This window comes from Numida meleagris, chromosome 16, assembly GCF_002078875.1.
Source record: "Numida meleagris isolate 19003 breed g44 Domestic line chromosome 16, NumMel1.0, whole genome shotgun sequence".
In the NCBI taxonomy this organism is placed as follows: domain Eukaryota; kingdom Metazoa; phylum Chordata; class Aves; order Galliformes; family Numididae; genus Numida; species Numida meleagris.
Genome location: NC_034424.1, coordinates 6,446,086 through 6,463,727, shown reverse-complemented (window position 1 = coordinate 6,463,727; position 17,642 = coordinate 6,446,086). Strand labels below are relative to the sequence as shown.

General features: G+C 44.7%; 1 protein-coding gene across 5 annotated transcripts in view; it reads left to right on the top strand.

Moving 5' to 3' along the window:
• AK8 (adenylate kinase 8) overlaps window positions 1-17,642 on the top strand; it is a 63,874-nt gene extending 46,232 nt beyond the window's left edge. For all 5 annotated transcript variants that reach the window (XM_021413596.1, XM_021413594.1, XM_021413593.1 and 2 more), the window contains 2 exons: window positions 14,906-14,986; window positions 17,040-17,642. In XM_021413596.1, the coding sequence (XP_021269271.1) occupies window positions 14,906-14,986; window positions 17,040-17,265 (307 nt within the window). In that variant the 3' untranslated portion in view covers window positions 17,266-17,642. The remainder of the gene's footprint in view (window positions 1-14,905; window positions 14,987-17,039) is intronic.

Below are 17,642 nucleotides of genomic sequence, written 5' to 3'. Positions count from 1 at the left end.
GTCTCAGCTGTAAGTGGAGACCCAGTGTTTTTGTGCTATGTAAGGATTTTAATTTCTGCCCTTAAATGCATTATGTTTACATATTTGTGTATTACTAAAGTCTGTCCTTTGTGAGGCCTGAGATACATTCTGAGTAAGGCTCTCATCTGTCCCACAGAGGCTTCTCCTTTTCTACCAGGTGCTGTATTTTTGAGCTGAGTGAGACCAGTATTGAGCTCTGCACATGGTCAGAATAAAAAAAAAAAAAAATTGTACTGTAAGATTGTTTTGATGTGAATCCCGATAAATATCCCATTGATATGCACTGTGGTGATCCAGAGAGGAATTTGTTATTTTGGTATAACTCCCAGAAGACCGAGGAATGGCAGGTTAAAAAAAAAAGTTGTTTGATTTAACCTTCCCAGAAATGCTGCTAATTTTGTGAACGTAATTCAAACTGGTTTTCAGGCCAAGTTTATAGGAAGAATTCCTCCTTATATGCTTGCAGTGAAATCAATGGATTTGTATTGGCCATGAATTTGCTCCAAAGTTGAAGAGAAGAGAAATAGAATAAGGAAATCACGTGGCTTCCCAGCCCCTTGAGTCTTCAGGTTGACACATATTTTTCTTGGCTGTGTTTCCAGTAGGCCGCTGAGCTGTCAGAGCGAAGTCATGGGTAAGGGAAACTTGCTATAATTTTGTAACCCTAACCCTAACCACCATGGATGAGAGCGCACTGGTACAGCCAGAACAGGAGCAAGTCCTTGGCTTTCGTCCCAATGGACGTAACTGCAGGGGAAATCTAGGACCAGGTTCAATACTTAAGGTCTCATCTGCGTCCTTCTTTTTATTTGCCTTACAAGCACAGGAAGTTCAATCAGTACAGCTTCCAAGTTGTTCTGTCTGCAAGAAGTTGGGAATAGCTCTCTGATTTATTGAGCCTTGTGTTGTTTTAGCGCTAAGCGTAGGAAAGCTCAATATTCAGGCTGAAAATTTGTTTTTAGTTCCTGCCTTGCGGAGAATTTCTGCAGCAGTTCCTAACCGTGCTGTCTTCCTTTCTCCCACCCCTACCTGACCCTGCTATAGATCTCAACGGTTGTTTTACCTTGTTGATGTTTTGTCTATATTTGCTTTAACCAGATGCCCCTCTTTGCATGCAGCACTGGGACTCATCCCCTCTCTCCTATCAACAATAATTAGCCTTGTAAGACTAATGGAAGAAATCGTGTCTAATTACCCTGTTGAAGGCCCAATTATGTTATTAACATTTGTGGGCTATAAGCTAATGATGAGGAGAGCCGCTCATTTGCATAGCATTAAGTTAATTGAGCTGGAAGCTATGGGGTGGATAGCGGCGATGATAGCAGGATTCTGTTACAGAATGGATAATGATGACCGGAGCAGGACGATTCACCTGACAGGTTTATTAATTAACAGCTATCTGATTACCTAAAAGAAATGGCAAGTGGCAGTCCTTCTGAAAGAAGCGGCGGTAATTTATTTTTTTTTATTGAAAGATTCTGTATCACTGTTGATATTCGGGGATGATTTATGGTAATGGCAGTGTAAGCTCTTTCCTGGAAGCCTACCCCAAACTCATTTGGGTCCAGCCCCGTGCCGTTAGGAAAATGCCCAGTGAATGTCCCATAATTCTAAAGATGCCTAATTCCTACGTGGTGCAGCAAGTGGGGCTGTGCCAGTGAATTCATACAGTTCCAGGAACAGTGTATTTTGAGAATCCTTAATGATGATACAGTCCTCGAGTTCTGCCCTTGGAAGAGCCCGATGGTTTGATTTTGTAAAAGCGTCTTGTTTGCTGTGGTCTTGGGAGGGATCCTCTGTTGCATCAGGGAGAAAATAATGATAAACTTCTAGCTTTTCAGATTTTCCTGGTACAAACAAACCACAAGTAAAGGTGAGCGCCCTTACCTTCAATTTACTTCTAGGTACAAAGAATTGTGCAATGTTGTTGGGCCTTTTAAGAAGCGGGATTTTTATTATTATTATTATTTAAAACTGTAGTAAGTATAGAAATCTGTCTTTTCCTTTCAGCTTAGATGTCAGCTTGTCTTGTTAATTCCGAACACGTTGTAATTCACAACAGATTCAGACAGGCTTGTTTGAACTGCAGTATCCCTTAGATGAAGAAAACCCGCTCTGTTTAAAAGTTGCCTGCATTAATCATTCCAAGGGAGAGCCGAGCTGCTTGCTGCGCAGTTCCTCTTTCTTACAAATCCTCACCTTAGTTCTGAAGGTACCCACATGTCAAATACACCTTCCAGTCAACAGATGTGCTTAGATTTTTTTTTTCTACTACTTTGAAGGGCCCATTATTAAATCATGTGAACTCCAGCCCTTACCTACTGGCTAGGACACCGGTTCATCCCGGAATGACCTCTGACCAGACTTGTGCCAGGCAGGAGAACACTGCCAGTTTTAACCTTTCGGAGGATGACCTTTTGATGGCATGATGATGAGTGTTTCAGTAGTAAGGGATCTGTGAAGAGCAAAGACCTGTGGAAAAAACGCTATCCCCATTATTTTGCTGTCGGAGATCCTACATTCATACAGTCTCCCTTTGTTCTGGGACTGGAATTTGTTGGATACCAAGAAGTTGAGAACGTTGCCTTGATCAGATGCGATAAGGAGGCCAGAAACTTAGTTTCTGGGTACTTAGAAACATTCATAAATCCGCACAGAAATGTTTGGTCGTAAGGAGAAGTGAAAAATCAGATACAAAGGACACAACCCAAGAGAAGAGCTCCTGGGCTGGCTACGTCTGACCTGTTCACAGCTTGCAGCTGCCAGAAAGAAGGGATTCCCACTGTTAGCACTGACTGAGGGAGAGTGACTCTGTGGCTGCAGATACCTGTGTGACGTGGAGCCAGTGAGGGCAAAACATTTGTCCAGTATTTACAAGGAGCATCTTCCTTCTCCTTCCAGTGATGGCACAGAGCCTCATCTTCACAACTGTGTTAAAATTACCTAAAAAGGTTGCTCAGGAAACCTAGCACAATAAACGAGTGCTGGAATTTAAACCCTACATCTTCTTGCTCCTCATTATCTTTCTGTAATCAGTAACCCATACAGTCAGTGTTGGATAGAAATATCTTTACCGTACAAATTAGTTTTTCTGTAAGGCGTTGTGTAGTTCACTACAATGCCTTGCTGTATAAAACAGACAAACGCGGCATCGAGCCAAGATCCGATAGATGAGGAATTATGTATTTAATTCAGAGTTCTGTATGGAGTGCTCATAAAAGCTTGATCATGATAGAGGGGCCAATAAACATTTGGGAACATAAATATTTCTGTAGGAAATGGCTTTGTGAAGCATTTAGTTGTTGAGTAATAAGAAGAACAGAGAAAATCAGAGGAGCAGAAATCTCTAGGTACTAATCTGATGGGTTATATATGTTTCAATGATAATAATGTTGAGAGAGATTTTTTTTTTATGGGACCAGGAGCAACAAATACATTGAGTCCTGCACTTTCTACTAACATCTTTGTCTGTTTGATGCCCCACATTCTATCTCAGCTGCTCCAAAAGTTTGCTTTAGACCTTGGAAAGCAGCAGATGAGGCCTAGGAGTGCTGAGCTACTGTGGACGTGACCTGTAAGCTCTCTGAATCTGTGGGAGCAGAGTGCTTTGAGCTTGCAGAGCAAAGCCTCGGGGTCTTGGGCTCACCCAGTCCCAACCGTCAGCTCTGCTGTTGGAACAAAGCCTCTGTCAGAGGGATGGAGAGGTACATGCTGGCAGATCTGCTGGCAGCTTCTACCAAGGGACAGCCTGGAGCAAGCTGGGCATGGGCTGGAGGCAGGTACTGGAGGTGCTCTGCAGGCAGGTCGCCTGCTCTTGGCACCCTTCAGCAGCAGAAGGTGACGGAGCTGGGGGAATGAATCTGGTCCCACAGCACATGGATTGCAGAGGGGTGGGCAGCATTCACTGTCCGGGATGGGCTGCGAGTCGAAGTGTCACTGCTTGAGGATTTCAGGGAAAACGATGCCTGCAGCCTCTCTGCCTTTTGCCTTTTTTGGAACATCCATTACTTGAGTATTCAGGCATCGATCCAGACCGGAGACACAAGGAAATGTATTTTTAGAAAATCACACATCAGAAAGTATTTTAAATGATCAAATTGTAGAACAAGCACTCTGGCAACACAGCCGGTGCTCTTGTCAGTCTGTAGGCTCAAAAATATGAGAACTGGTAAGAAAAATAAAAGCAACGTAGGAATGGCTAACCAGGCGAGAAACGATGCTTTGGCCGCAAGGATTTTTGAGGGCTGTAGAGAAAAATAGAGTAAGATTCGAAAATATTTGTCCACCTTGGATGACAGATGTGTGAGAAGATGTTATCATTTGCTACTTCTTTTTTTTTCCTCTGAAAACAGCAGCAGCAATGAGCTGGCAGGCACAGTGAAATGCAGTTAGCAAAAGTAATGGGAGTTGAAAGTTTGACCTTTTGTGATGGAAATTTGATATGAAAAAAGGGTCTTTTGATAATTTCTCTACCCAATCAGATATTGGAGATGTCTTGATCCTGTTTCCTCATTTGCATGCTGACTGATCTCATTTGAAAACCCAATCATTCAGAAATATTGGGACGTCAACAGAAATGCTACAAGCAAGGAGCCGTTTTATCTGAAAGGTCTGCAGGATGTCATCTCTTGTTTTTCACTCCAGTGGCCTGATCTCTTCTTCATGATTCCATGTTTTTATTGGCAGGATAAGTTGAACATATTGAAATGCAAATAGCCCTTTCCACATTGAACCAAAATAGAGAAGTTTTTTTTCTGTATGATTGATTGTATCCTGGGTACTTCAAAAGCAACAAAGAAAATACTTTCTGCTGGATTTCTTGACGTTGCCAAGTTTTGACATTTCCTGTTAGTAATCATGGGCAGAACGTGGTTTCTGGGCCCCCATCTCACCTCTGCTTTTCCCCCTTGTAAGGCCCACGCTGATGCAGTTCACTGTTTCTGTGACAGGGCTGTGAGGTCATCCCATTTCTCTCCCTGGGCTCGCACGCAAATTCTGTCCTAAATGTATTTAATAGACTTTGTGAAATTGTAGAGCTATCTTAATCCAACAGGGGTATAATTCAAAGCTACCAATATCACATACTGACGTTCAGCTGTGTGTAACAGATTCCTGATCCTCAGCACTGCCCACATGAGTGAGTTTAGGATCCACTTTATCTCACGAAGAATTTAACCTTTCTATTTTCTAGAGCCGGCAATTCCGTTTTTGCTTCACTCAACCACGCAGTGGGTTAATGGCAAGTTCTTATACTGTGCAACTGGAATCACCTTCCCTTATTTCTGAGAACGCCTATTAGTGTCTTAAGCCAAAGTTTTGCATTTGTTAACCCAGAAGCTAAGAACAAACGAGCAATATATAGTAGTTCCAAATAAAGGTGGTGATTCTATCAGGGATGCTTTAGAGCCATTCTGCTTTTTAGAAAAAAAATAAGTGCTCACTGACTGTAAGTCTCTTGCCTTGTGCTGGTGAACACCTGCCCTGGACTGCAAAAGCACTCTGCTTTTCTGCTTTGGTGTAGCTTTTACTCAGGAAAGAATGATGCCAGCAGAAGTGAAGGACAGAGATGGATGTTATTAGTTTAATGTTGTGGCGCTTGGCTGGGAGATGGTTCGTCACTGGAATGCCAATGGAAGCTGGCACATTTTAAAGAGTAATCCTGAGCACCAGCTGTTGGCTGTCCCTCCCTAACAAAACCTTTCTTAAAATGGTGTGGTTTTGCAGAGTTTTGCTTGTGGCAGATGGGCATACATCCCTGGGTTCTCTGGCGCCCATAGGTTCAGAGAGGGGACTCGATGCCCTGTGCTGTAGTGTGGGACATGTGATGGGGAGAGGCACAGCAGGAGGAGGCAGCAGAGAAGGGACGGACGGACCAGATAATCAGCTTTACATAACAGGATGTTTTGAATGTTGTTTAGTTGGTATTTGTACAACACTTGGAAATGTAAAGCTCTAAATTAGACAGGTGGTCAAGAATTACCATGATCTTCCTCGGGTGGATGATGATATGTCTGATTAGGGACCTGTAGAAGTTCAGTCTTCATCTCTGACCTGCAGAAATAACATATTAACCCAACCTGTTCTTTATTCAATAGATTTCAAGGGCCGAGCACAACGTATTGCATCTATAGTGCATCTATTTGGGGTATTCATCTCCCCCCGATTTCTCCAGCAGTAGATGTACTTCTGGGTGGGGGTCGGGAGCTTCACTGATGGAGGAACATGCCTGTGGGTGACTGAGGACAGGAGCACCCCGACTCACTGGTGGGCCTCTTCCACCAAAGCCCTCGCCCTGTCGACCAGGGCGGGGTGCTTTGTGAAATGGCAGTCATGGTAAACCTCCAGTTCTTTGGGCAATAAACTGGACCCATTGGTGTGAACCCCGAGCACAGCTCTGCGTTAGACACCGAGTGTTTTCCCAGGTGGGAAAGCAGCCTCCTTCATCTCTCGTGTATTTTAGAATATTGAACCACAGAAGTTAAAACATGATGTATCATTCTCAATATCCGCAGCAATCAAGCCCCTCCCTGCTGTTTTGTTTTGTTTTTTTTTTAACATATTTCTCTCTCCACCTATTTCTGTTGCTCCTCAGTATAGAAGACAAAACCGCAGCTTAGCTTACCAATATTTTCTCTGCGGTGAAGTCAGCATAGAATATTAGTGTCCAAAAAGTTGTAAAACAAAAGACTATCATATGTTGCACCTTTTAATCATGTAATTGCTGAGTGACATTTAACTCTGCGGCTTTAAGTTTCTCCTTTGTCAGCCAGCCTTCTCCTCCTGCCCCTCTCTTCCCCTCCTCTCGAGGCAGCCTGCTTTTGCAGAGTAGTGCTTTAACTACACTGAAGTTTGGCTGGGCTTCTACATATTACAGCAGCAACACGAAAGCAAACAATTGAAGTATTTGAGAACAATGAAATATGTATGGCTATCTGTGACAGCCCTATAAAGCAGAGCAATTAGCCGCGTAATCCGAGAAAGCCAAAGCGCCCGGCAGCCCACGGTTCCCTATTAGTTAAATGCTTTTTGTACGTCCTCTTCCCATCAAATCAACTAACACTTCCTTTAATTGGTTCATGAATTATACAGCTTGGCTGCATTATAATTTAATCACCAGTAAACATTCCTGGGGCCCGCTGTAAAGCGTATAGCGCTCATTAATTCCTTAATTTCAGCAGATGGAAGGGGAGATCGGATGAACGGTGGCAGTACAGAGCGCCTTGGGCAATGGAAGAAGGAAAAAAAGGTGGGGGGCCGTTTAGGTTTTTTAAGGGCTGTCAGAAACTCAATCTGTGAGCTGTCAGCAGCTTGGACCCGCTTCCCCCCGCCTCCCCCTGCCTTCACCCCACCTACCGCTGCAAGTGACTGACGGATTCATATGGAGCCTTGTCAACCCGTCTTTAAACATCAAGCCAGCGGGTAAACCAAGCCCAATGTAAATTAATTCTTGTCTTACGGGCCCCCCTTTCTCTGTCCCCATGAATATTTCATGGCGGGCAGCATAAATATTAATTCTAATAGCTCTGCACAGTGGTTATTATTTCTGTTTTATGACAAATATTCATAAAATATTCAGGACCCTTTTTTAGAACATTTACACACTTGATTGTGAAATTTTCCAGCTTCCTGGGGACACAGTAAACATATTGGGGTTCTCTTGATGGACTTTTTTCTCTCTTAATTAATACTACGCCGCATTAATATTTAATCGGATTTAGTTTTCTTTTCCCCAGAAGTGAACCCTATTACATTTGAGGATTTATTTGACAGTATTTAAACAGGGAATTTTTATTCCCTATTATGAAATTGGTTTCCTTTGACACACATATAAAATGACACATAATAATCCATTCTTTTATTCCCTCCCCTTGCCCCCAAATCATACACTTTTTGGTGTCAGTTCTTTAATGTATCTCATATACCAAATATCCTACCAACAACAAAAGTTTGTGTTTAAATGGCGGAGTGGGGGGACTCCAATGTAGCTTCTTATGAGAACGCTTAAGATTAAACATCATTTGCTATCAATTTGATTCCAGTTATTTAAAAGGAAGGAAAGTGTAAGGAAGAAAATTATAAGGAAGAAAAATGCTTTTTGGAAGCAGTAGGTAGTACAGAAAAGCTGCAGACAGGCAGCAAAGGCATCGCTTCTGATAGGAGTTTCCAAGTGCTGAAGCCCAGAGTTAAAATTCACTCAGCAGAATGTAATTAATGCAGGGGAGGGCTGCAGGCATCTGAGGAAACGGGACCACGCTGGGGGGAGTGGATTCAGGCTCCTGACCTTGGGCCTCCGGGGCTGCGGAGGCTTTCGATTATTGGAGACGGGGTCTGGCTGACCTAACGGATGGTGGGAATAGTGGCAGCCACGTTATTCGAGGCAGTGCTGGCTGCCATCTTATTCTGTGATTCATAAAGCACCGCTGGAATGAACTCCAGGCGGAATGCAAAGATGCTCGAATAGCAGCTGAGAGTAAGAAGGAGGCAAAGAATGAAAATGAGGGGAGAAACATAAAGCAGATTTGAATGGAGGCAAGCCACTTAGCGCATATGGGAAGAGTTAACATTGCCTTCTCAAGAGAAGCTTTAAAAACGCGTGGAAGCCCCTAGTATGAAAGCATTTGCTCTGTACCTGCATGCTTTTCACTGTGCTCACGGAGCATTTACACAGCTGGCAGCTCTTCCTGCATGGGATGGCTCTGGGTGTACAGCGATGCAGAGCAGCTCCTCTGCTTTCTCCCGGCCAAGGACCGAGCCCACCCTTCTGCCCTGCAAGGGTGCACCCGCTCCTGTGCCGTGAGCCACGTGGTACCCATGGAGACGCTGCGATGGGTGGAGGGGGGGATGCCCAGGGACCCCATCCCTGCGGCTGTGGGAGGCTGAGCATGTCTAACCGCTGGGTGGAAAGCACCTCACGGGGTCATTGCTCCGTGCCATCGGTGAAGGGAACATCTGCAGCTCCGAAGGATGTTGTTCGTCTCGCCGGAAGCCACGTCTTGGGAATTGTGGCCCACTTAGCTGCCTTTCGGAGTTATGCTACAGAAACGCATCCATTTGAAAAGGAAGATCCGAGGTCTGGAAATAGCTTGTCGTCAAATGAGTCACTGTAGGAGCTCAACGAGCAAAACGCTTGTGCTGATTAACCTGTGCTTTAGTCTTTATGCAGTGTGTTTTCCCTCATGGTCCAAACCTAGAGGGTGAAATTACTTCCCAAAACAGAACTAAGCATCCTCCATCAGAAGAGATCCTGGAACTTGAAAGACATTAGTGAATAAAACCTCCCAACATCTCCTTCCATAAATAAGAGATAAGGTTCATCTCATCCATTGCAGAGAGAGGCAGAAGCAATATTTAGGGTAGGAGGTAAACTAAGATCCACGTTCAGTCAGTAGTGCAACCTCAGAAGATCATCTGTAATCTGGGTATCCATGGGCAGAATATCTGGTTTATAGCTACCTTGAGAGGAAGCTGAACAAGACTGGGGAAGAGGTAGGTGGGATCTATGTAACCAGTTTCTACAAGGGAGTTTGGGGATGCAGAATGTAATTATGGAATAGGGTGTGCGCAGAGTCCTGTGCCTGGGCTCTTGAGAGGTGGCTTAGCCACAATTTCAGGATCAAGGTGTGTCTGTACTACAGGAAAGGGAACTGCTTGATCCAAGTGTGGTGTCTGGCTAAAACACCAATAAAGACAAAGTGACCAGAGTTTTAGCTGAGAGGAGTCACTTGGATTCAAATCTAAACTAAATTTTGGGAAACTTTTGAACAAAAAAAAACCTGTAGTCAATTTCAACAGTGGGTCTATGGTTTAGCCATGGTTCTTGTCCTTCCAGGCCAGTCCATAATGCTCCCAGGGCTACTTCATCCTTTTGTGAGAACTGTGTTATTTCCTCCTCCACCTGCTTTGGCTCTGCTTTATGAACCAGAGGGAGGAGCTTGCATTGTGCCAACGATCACACAAGGGTTCTACCTGTGGCAGCCTTTTAGGAAGCCACTGCATCCGTACACTTCAGTAGCCTCATTTCTTTTCCAGCTTTATATCTCAATTACAAAAATTGTAGCCATTGCGCTGCCAGAATGAAGTCCTCCAGATGAGTTCCTTTCCATAGGGAATGATGCTATAGCATCAGATAACATTGTGCTAATATCTCCATATTGTCAAAGATGTATCACACCCTATCAAAGACTCCATCTTCTAGCCTTGAGCTTGGCATTTTCTATTTGTCTGCCTAAAAAAGAGCGTAGTTTTGGGGTCCTTCCCTCTCCCTCCTCTCCCTTTTCTCTTTCTCCCACTCTTTCCGCTGCCTTTTGCTCCTGTTTAGCTAGGGCTTCTGTCAAAGTTCTGCCAGCAAAGTTTGACGTAACTTTGAGATCACACAGGCATCTCATCTTCACGTTCTTTTTTTTTTTCTTTTTTATTTAAAGAAAAGCAGACTGATGTGGTATGTTGTAAACTGCCAGGAGCACTTGCTAATTTAGTAGTTAATGACAGTCACAGAGAGTGTTTTTCTTGCCCCTGGAGAGGTTTTAGACACAGCTGGGGTAGATTTGCCACTATCAATTATGCACAATTTTAAACAAGAATTGGCCAGCAGGGGCCTCTTTTTTTGCAGAGTGCAGAGCGTGAAGAATGGGAGTATGGCAGCTGGTACCTGCCTACGAGGGAGAAGATATATAGGAGTCAAGAAAATAAGGGAAAGATGAATAGCTTACTATTTTTAAAGTTGCAGTTTCAACTCAAAAGTTTAAATGCTGCATTAGAAGTGGCCCAGTGCTGCGCTTCTGGTGGTTTTTGTTGTTGCTGGCTTTTTTTTAGTTCAAGCATCCCAGCTTTCTTGCAAGGGCTGCTCTGGCCCTAGCGTAGCCACAAGCAAGTCAGCAGTGCCTGTTTTTCAATGCCAGTTAGGGAGTCAAGATTCTGAGCTCAGCATTCTCAGATACTATGTCACATTCTCTTTACATCCTTAAACGTAGACAAGGTATGAATTCAATTAGATTTAGCGGTGTAGGTCGGATTTCACAGGCAGTAAGTTTACAAAAAGGGCTTGGCTTCGGGCTCCCCTCCACTGATGTCAATCCAGAGCAACTCCAGGTAACAGGAAATGCCTATGAGTATCCGACCTAAGTAAATAGCTCAGGTCCAGAACAGTCAACATCTGCATCGTTCCTCCAGGTCAGCCTCACAGAGCAGCTATGTTTACATTACAGGACCAAGACCTGCAGAAGGCCATGGCCTCCAGGCATGGCTTTGCTTCTCATGGATGTGTAGGCAGCTGGAAGGGCAGTGGGGTCATCCTGGGAGGTGGCTGTCAGGACCCACCTGGGGAAGAGAAGCGTGCCCCAATCCCCAGCTCAATGGTGTCAGATTCAGGCATACAACACATTTTTTTTTTAATGCCAACACATTTTTCTGTTGTACGTGCTTTGAGACTGTGACATTATATCCACGAAACAGGAAAACCACCGCCAAAAAAATTCTCCCGAGGACAACTCTCAGCACTGTCAGTTGTTAATAACTTGGGTTAACTAGGTTGCCATCTGGAACAAATGCATTGTTCAGGATTAGAAGAATGCTGCTGCGTGGGTCAGAAATGCTTCCTTCACTTACTGCATGTCTGTGACATGTTTCTCCAAAAACGTCTCATGATCATGCTTGAAATGAAACCTCTGCCATCCATACCTTTACCTTCTCCTCTCTGTTTGTGAAGGGAAGCCATCAGGATGCCCCAGTGACAATGCTGGAAAGCCAGAAGCGATTGGAACACCGTTTTGGAATAGCAGATGGCTGGTAGGAAAACAGCATTATATTCCAGCTGTTGGAGGCCCCATGTGTTTCCTCATCATCCAAAGGCAGATAGTTCTCATACAAGGGCCTTTGACTACGTGCACAGTGAAGGTGTCATCAACATTATTAATCTGTTGGAGTTTAATCTCTCTAATGTATCTGAAAGCTGCAATAGATTAGACAACTAGAATCATAGAATTGTGGGATGGCTTAGGTTGGAAGGGATCTCAGCGATCACCAAGTACAGTGGGAAACAGGCAGGATTTCGACACAAGATTTCTTCCCTTTGACATTTGTTCCTGGTTTTATTGTAGTGTAAGCCAGCTGATGGGACTGGACCTTCTCTCCCATCCCTCTCCTGGGATAGAGAACAAAGAAGAGAGGACAGAGCTTTGCTTACGAGTTGCTTGGTTCACTCCTGCACCTGGCAGCAGCATGTCCGCTCGGTGGTAGACTTGGGCTGAGTGCTCCTACCAAGTTATGCTCCACAGAGCAGCAATCTGTAACTGGGTGTCGATGGTTTGGCGTTGTCCCCAGGCAGGGAGCTGAGCCCGTGGTTCAGCAGGGAGGATTCCTGCTAGGTCTGTGCCCAGCCCGTCCCGGTGCGCACCACGCATTGCTGCTGATTGACGTTATTCACCTGTTGCAGAGCTGAACTAACAGCTTGCCAACTCTGAAAGAGAAGCTGTGCTAGATGCTAATCTAGCAGTATAATGTAGTATCCTTTGATATGAGGCTGTGTTTCCTTGCCTCCCTGTCTACCGATTCTGATGACATCTGTTTCATATTTCCCCTTGATAGAAGTTGTGACACATTACAACATACAAAGCCTGGCTGATTCCCAACGCGAGCTTTACAGAGGATGCATTTATGTGGGAAAGAAAAACAAAGCTCTGTATGTGGAAGGGGCCAAGCTCTGAGCCCAGTGCTTGCCAGGAGCTGCTCCCAATACAGCTCTGAGCGCTGGGTCAGGGTCGTGGATGCAGCCCTCTCTCTCAGAGGATTTCCAAGAGAAATCCAACAAAGGCATTACCTGGACAGTTTGAGGCTCGAGAAATACCAGAAGACCAGCACTCCATAGAGTGCATGTAAATAGGGTTCACTTGCATGAGTAACCTCCAGGGGCTGCGTAACAGACAGTGTGCGGTGCGTGTCTCCTTCAAAACGATAAGAACGCTTTCTAATTGGAAGCGTTTCAAATCTCCCTGATAGCTCTGTTGTTTTTCCCTATTCTTTTCCTGCTTCAGAGCAGCATTACACGGGCAGCCCTGGGGCTCCAGCTGTGCTCCAGCTGTGCTCCACCTCCGGGGCCATGCGGTCCCAAATTCTGCTGGGCTGCATCAGGAGTTAGCGCTGTATGTCGCGCGTGCGCCTCGTTACGATGCATCGGGGGGGAAAAAAGAAATCCGTATTAGCAGCGATGTCTGTACTCTCCCACATCTTCCCCCGACACTTCTCTTTAATGGTGACACCAGACTGGATAATAAGAAGCATCTTGTGTAGAAAAGAAGGGAGTCTCAGACAAGGCTTTCAGAGTTCATTTTGTTGGCAGCTTTTTAAGTGGAGTTTTTTAGGCTCTTCTGTTTCAAACACCGTAATACTTCCTGAGTTGGTAACTATGAATTACGACAAGCTTTCTTGATACGCCGGGTTATAATCCTTTAGTGTTTTTGTTTATTTCAGAATATAATGGGGAGCCGTATCAATTATCATGACTGTATAAGTGTTGTTCCTCTCTACTAGAATATTCATCTCGAGATACATCATCAGATGTTACCTGTTCTGACAATCACGTTTTTGTGCCATTGTTGGGCAACGGAAACAAAGAAAAACAAAATGTTAAGAGTGTATGGGATAAAAGAGTGTTGAAACTGTTGTTCTCTTCCTGTCTTTGGAATCTCCGAGATCTTGAATGTTTTATTCCTGGCTGTTGTTTTGTTACCGCGGTGTGAAAGGAAGTCATTATCTGTAACCATCTGAAAAGAGAGATGATTTTCATAACTTTAAATCCTACAAAGGATTCTCGTAATCTGCTCTGTGCATGCCGAGGCAAAGCTCAGCCTTTCATCTGGTCTGATCCCACCCAGTCAGTGTAAAATGTTCCTTTGGTGAATGTCTAAAGCGTGCCGCATCGCTGCGAGAGGCAGACAGCCGAAGTGGGAAGTTGGGCCTTGAAGGCAGCAGCAGGAGAAGGTGTATCATAAAGAAAGACGTATTTACAGCTTTCAGGCCTTGTTCAGTTGGTAAAAGTTTATTTTCATAAGTTTTCAAGGGAAGCTTTACTTTTTGTTTTGCTCTAAATGAACCACTCAATGTGACCTTTGTCCTGATTTCTTTGTTCCCATGGCCTCTTCCAATGACTGTGGGACTCCCCCAGCCCGGGGGCTCCCATCCACTCAGTCTCACTATGAGAATTTATTGAGAATTTTCTGCTGAAGAGTTTTTGAACCAGAATATAAAACCAAGAGAACCATTGTATGGAACCAACCTGCCAACGAGGGGTCCCTGTGGGATGGGCACAACAGTGGCTGGGCTCCATAGCAATGCATATTGCGTTCTGGTTGTGCCTCCTTGACTCAGATCAGGGCTCTAATGTAAGACAGGTGAAAGGAGCTGGGCAGTCCCACTCCATGCTCTGTTCATGGTATGAAACCCACACCCTTGACACTGGGAGCCAGATGTTTTAGGGTGCTGAGCAACTATGTCTTGTTCAGACTCAATGGGAATTGCAGATTTTGATTTTAAAATCAAGCATTAATCTTTCCTCTTAGCAGCAAGGCTGGTTGTCAGCGGGGTCGTGCCACTCCGTGCTGACTTCTGTGCCCCAGCGTGGGTGTCTGCTAAGCTCTGTCACTGCACTGTGCCATTCACTCCTGCCTTTGAAACGCAATAACTGCTCTCCTAGCCTGCAGACTCAACAAGATGGGAGAGGAACCAGAGAAGAGTCTGTGCATATACTACAGCCTTCTGATACACTGATGCATAATGGACATTTCCATGTTTGTGTGTCCTGTTCCATTAGGGCAAGGATTAACTCCTGCTCCGAAGGTCGGCGGTGCTGTTCTCGGGATGTTAATGCTCTTACTCATTATGTTCTCCATAGGGTATTTTTCTTCAATCTTCCCTACGAATCCATCATTGAACGACTGTCTCAGCGGAGGATTGATCCAGTCACAGGGGAAAGGTTAGTGCTAATGTCTCATGCTTAACGTTTTTTTTTTAAGACTGCCAGCAAGATGAAAGCAGCAAGTAGACTTCATAGAAATCTAAGGAACCTCAGGAATATTGTACTCATGCTCAGGGATTCCTTAAAAGAAAAGTTAAAATTTTCATAGCTACTCAAGTACCAACCCACCCATCTGTTACTGTACGCTCCTCTCAGCAGAATAGGGCGTTTTAAAATCCCAGAGACTGCAACGTACAGCAGCAAGTAGCTCCGTTCTTAACATTTTAATGGCAACTAAATTGGTCGGTAAAAATAATGCTGAGGAAAGATGCCTGAAACCTAGCCTAAATGCAGATGGTTTTCAGACATTCCCATGGGAATTTTGAAGGCTTTCCAGCTGGGGAAGATGGAAATCTTGCTGCATTTTACTTCCCCAGCTGCCGTGATGGTTCTGTCTACCGTGAGAGATTAATACATTTGCTGCTCAGTAGAGCAAACTTGTTTGAGTCGCAGAGTCACTGTAAAATGTGCTTCTCAGGTGTGCTGGTTTGTCTTACGGGCACTCGCATCGCCTTATTTCACTGGTGACCTCAGGTTACTGTCTTCTCCACCCTTGTGTTTTGGGGGACCACCCTACATCCCTGCTGGAACCGGGGCTGGGATTCCAGCTGTCACTTGTGCTCTGTTTTATTCTCTCCAATGGATAACTCCCCGCACTTCAGCTGTACAGCACTGGTTTACATTCTTAACGCGTAAATGCCTCCTGTTGAATCAAAGACAAATACGGAACCCTGGAAGATAAGGCCCTAAAAGCTGGGTTCGTGCCAAAGCAATGTGATTATCCAGACATCTCACTCTAGGTGCAACATTAACTGGTGACAGCAGCAGTGATTTGCAGTAAGCGTTCTCTTTGTTTTAGTAATAAGCGATGCAGTTGTTCAGAAGAAATGAACAGTACGGAGCAAATCATTCACACGTCTTTGCATTTCTTATCATTAGGATTAGCCTGTTTGGTATCTGCTCCAGTTAACACGCTTCCTTCTTCCAAAGTCTGGGTTTTATTCCTTCCAAATTCTTAGTGAATTGAATTGTTTTAGATGCTGTATCTAATCCTCATCATTATATTAAAGCTGCACCGCTGGCTGCAGTGCAGCAAGGAGGATGGGTGGCCTTCAGCTGTGTCCTAAATAATCCTCACGTGGAATGAATTTTGTTCCTACATCATGGTACCAGCTGGAGCTGTAATGCAGTTCTGTGCAGAGGCTCTGCTTTCCTCCTTGTTGTTGCATCTGTCCCAACAGTTTCAGGAAAATTGGCTTTAGTGGAGAGGGACGCCCTGTTTGTGTGACTTCAGAGGCGAAGGGCACAGGAGACGTTCAGTCAGAAGCAGAATTACTGTGGCAGAAAATTTAAATACGTGTTTGCAGAAGAGCTTTTAGCGATTGCTGGGAGCCTCTGGCAGTGCAGAATCATTGTCTCAATACCTTCTGGCATCAGCTGTCTGGGCAGGCTGGGCCGGACTCTGCTGATGGAAATCCTCTGCCCGCTGAGGACTGCTGAGTAGTGAACCCACAGCTGCGGGTTCAGGAGAGCCAAATTCCAGCATTTTGGAAATCAGAAGTAACTAAAATCTACCTCAGAGTGAATCAAGCTCTTTCTATCTCCAGCTGCTATAAAAAGATACCAAGAATTACATTCTACCTCTTATCCTCCCAGAAATAGACACTGGTAGGAATCAAAGGTTACAGGTAAAGCTGGTTATCGGGGAGTGGATCTGGAGCAGATCCAGAAGTGCTTCTGAATTTGCAGCATTGGGCACAGGACAGGGGTTTCTCTTCTCCTTACAGGGAGCACATAGTCGCTAGCAGCAGTCTCTGCACCGCCTCAAGAGAACCTCTTGGTTCTTGAGCATCTGGCATTCATGAGAGCAGAAATGTCAGATAACTTACCCTGAAATTTCCAACCTAGAGCAGAAAGGAACTGGGATAGGCAAAACCATGGAGTAACTCAGGCGATGGCTGCTGTGTCCTCAAACTGAGCTGCAGAGGTGGCACTTGTATCTCCTCTGCAGATACCACATGACACTCAGACCAGCACCCACCCCGAAGATCCAAGCCCGCCTCAAGCAGAACCCCAAGGACAAGGAGGAAAGCATTGAGAAACGCGTGGACTTCTATCACAGGAACGCCAAGGAACTGGAGGAGTTTTATGAAGACGCCTTTTATGTCAATGCTGATCAAGATCCTTATCCCATCTTTGAGTTTATAGAAAGCTGTATCATTAAGCCCCTTCCGTGAAAAAAACCAAATGCTTCTAATTAAGCAAGGGTGATTTTTTGGATAGTTGGTTTTAATTTTTCCCTTGTAATGCTTGCAATCCAGTCACTGAAGTGGCAGATTCACAGGGAAAGAGGAATTCAACCAAGCAGTGTTCGATTCGAAGCTCACCAAGGTGAAGCACAGAGTAAGAGACTGGGCTTTCGGGGATTTTTGTTTGTTTGGCTTTTGTTTTGTGATCCAAATTACGAAGGGTAGCAGCTAGGGAAGCTCCTGTGTTTAATTCAAATATCGTTTCCTGACTCTGCGATTGAGTAATTAGCAGTTTGGCCTTAATCACGTGATACCCACGCAGCTAACTTAGAGTATTAAGGCTTTTAGATGTTCTTCGTGTTTTA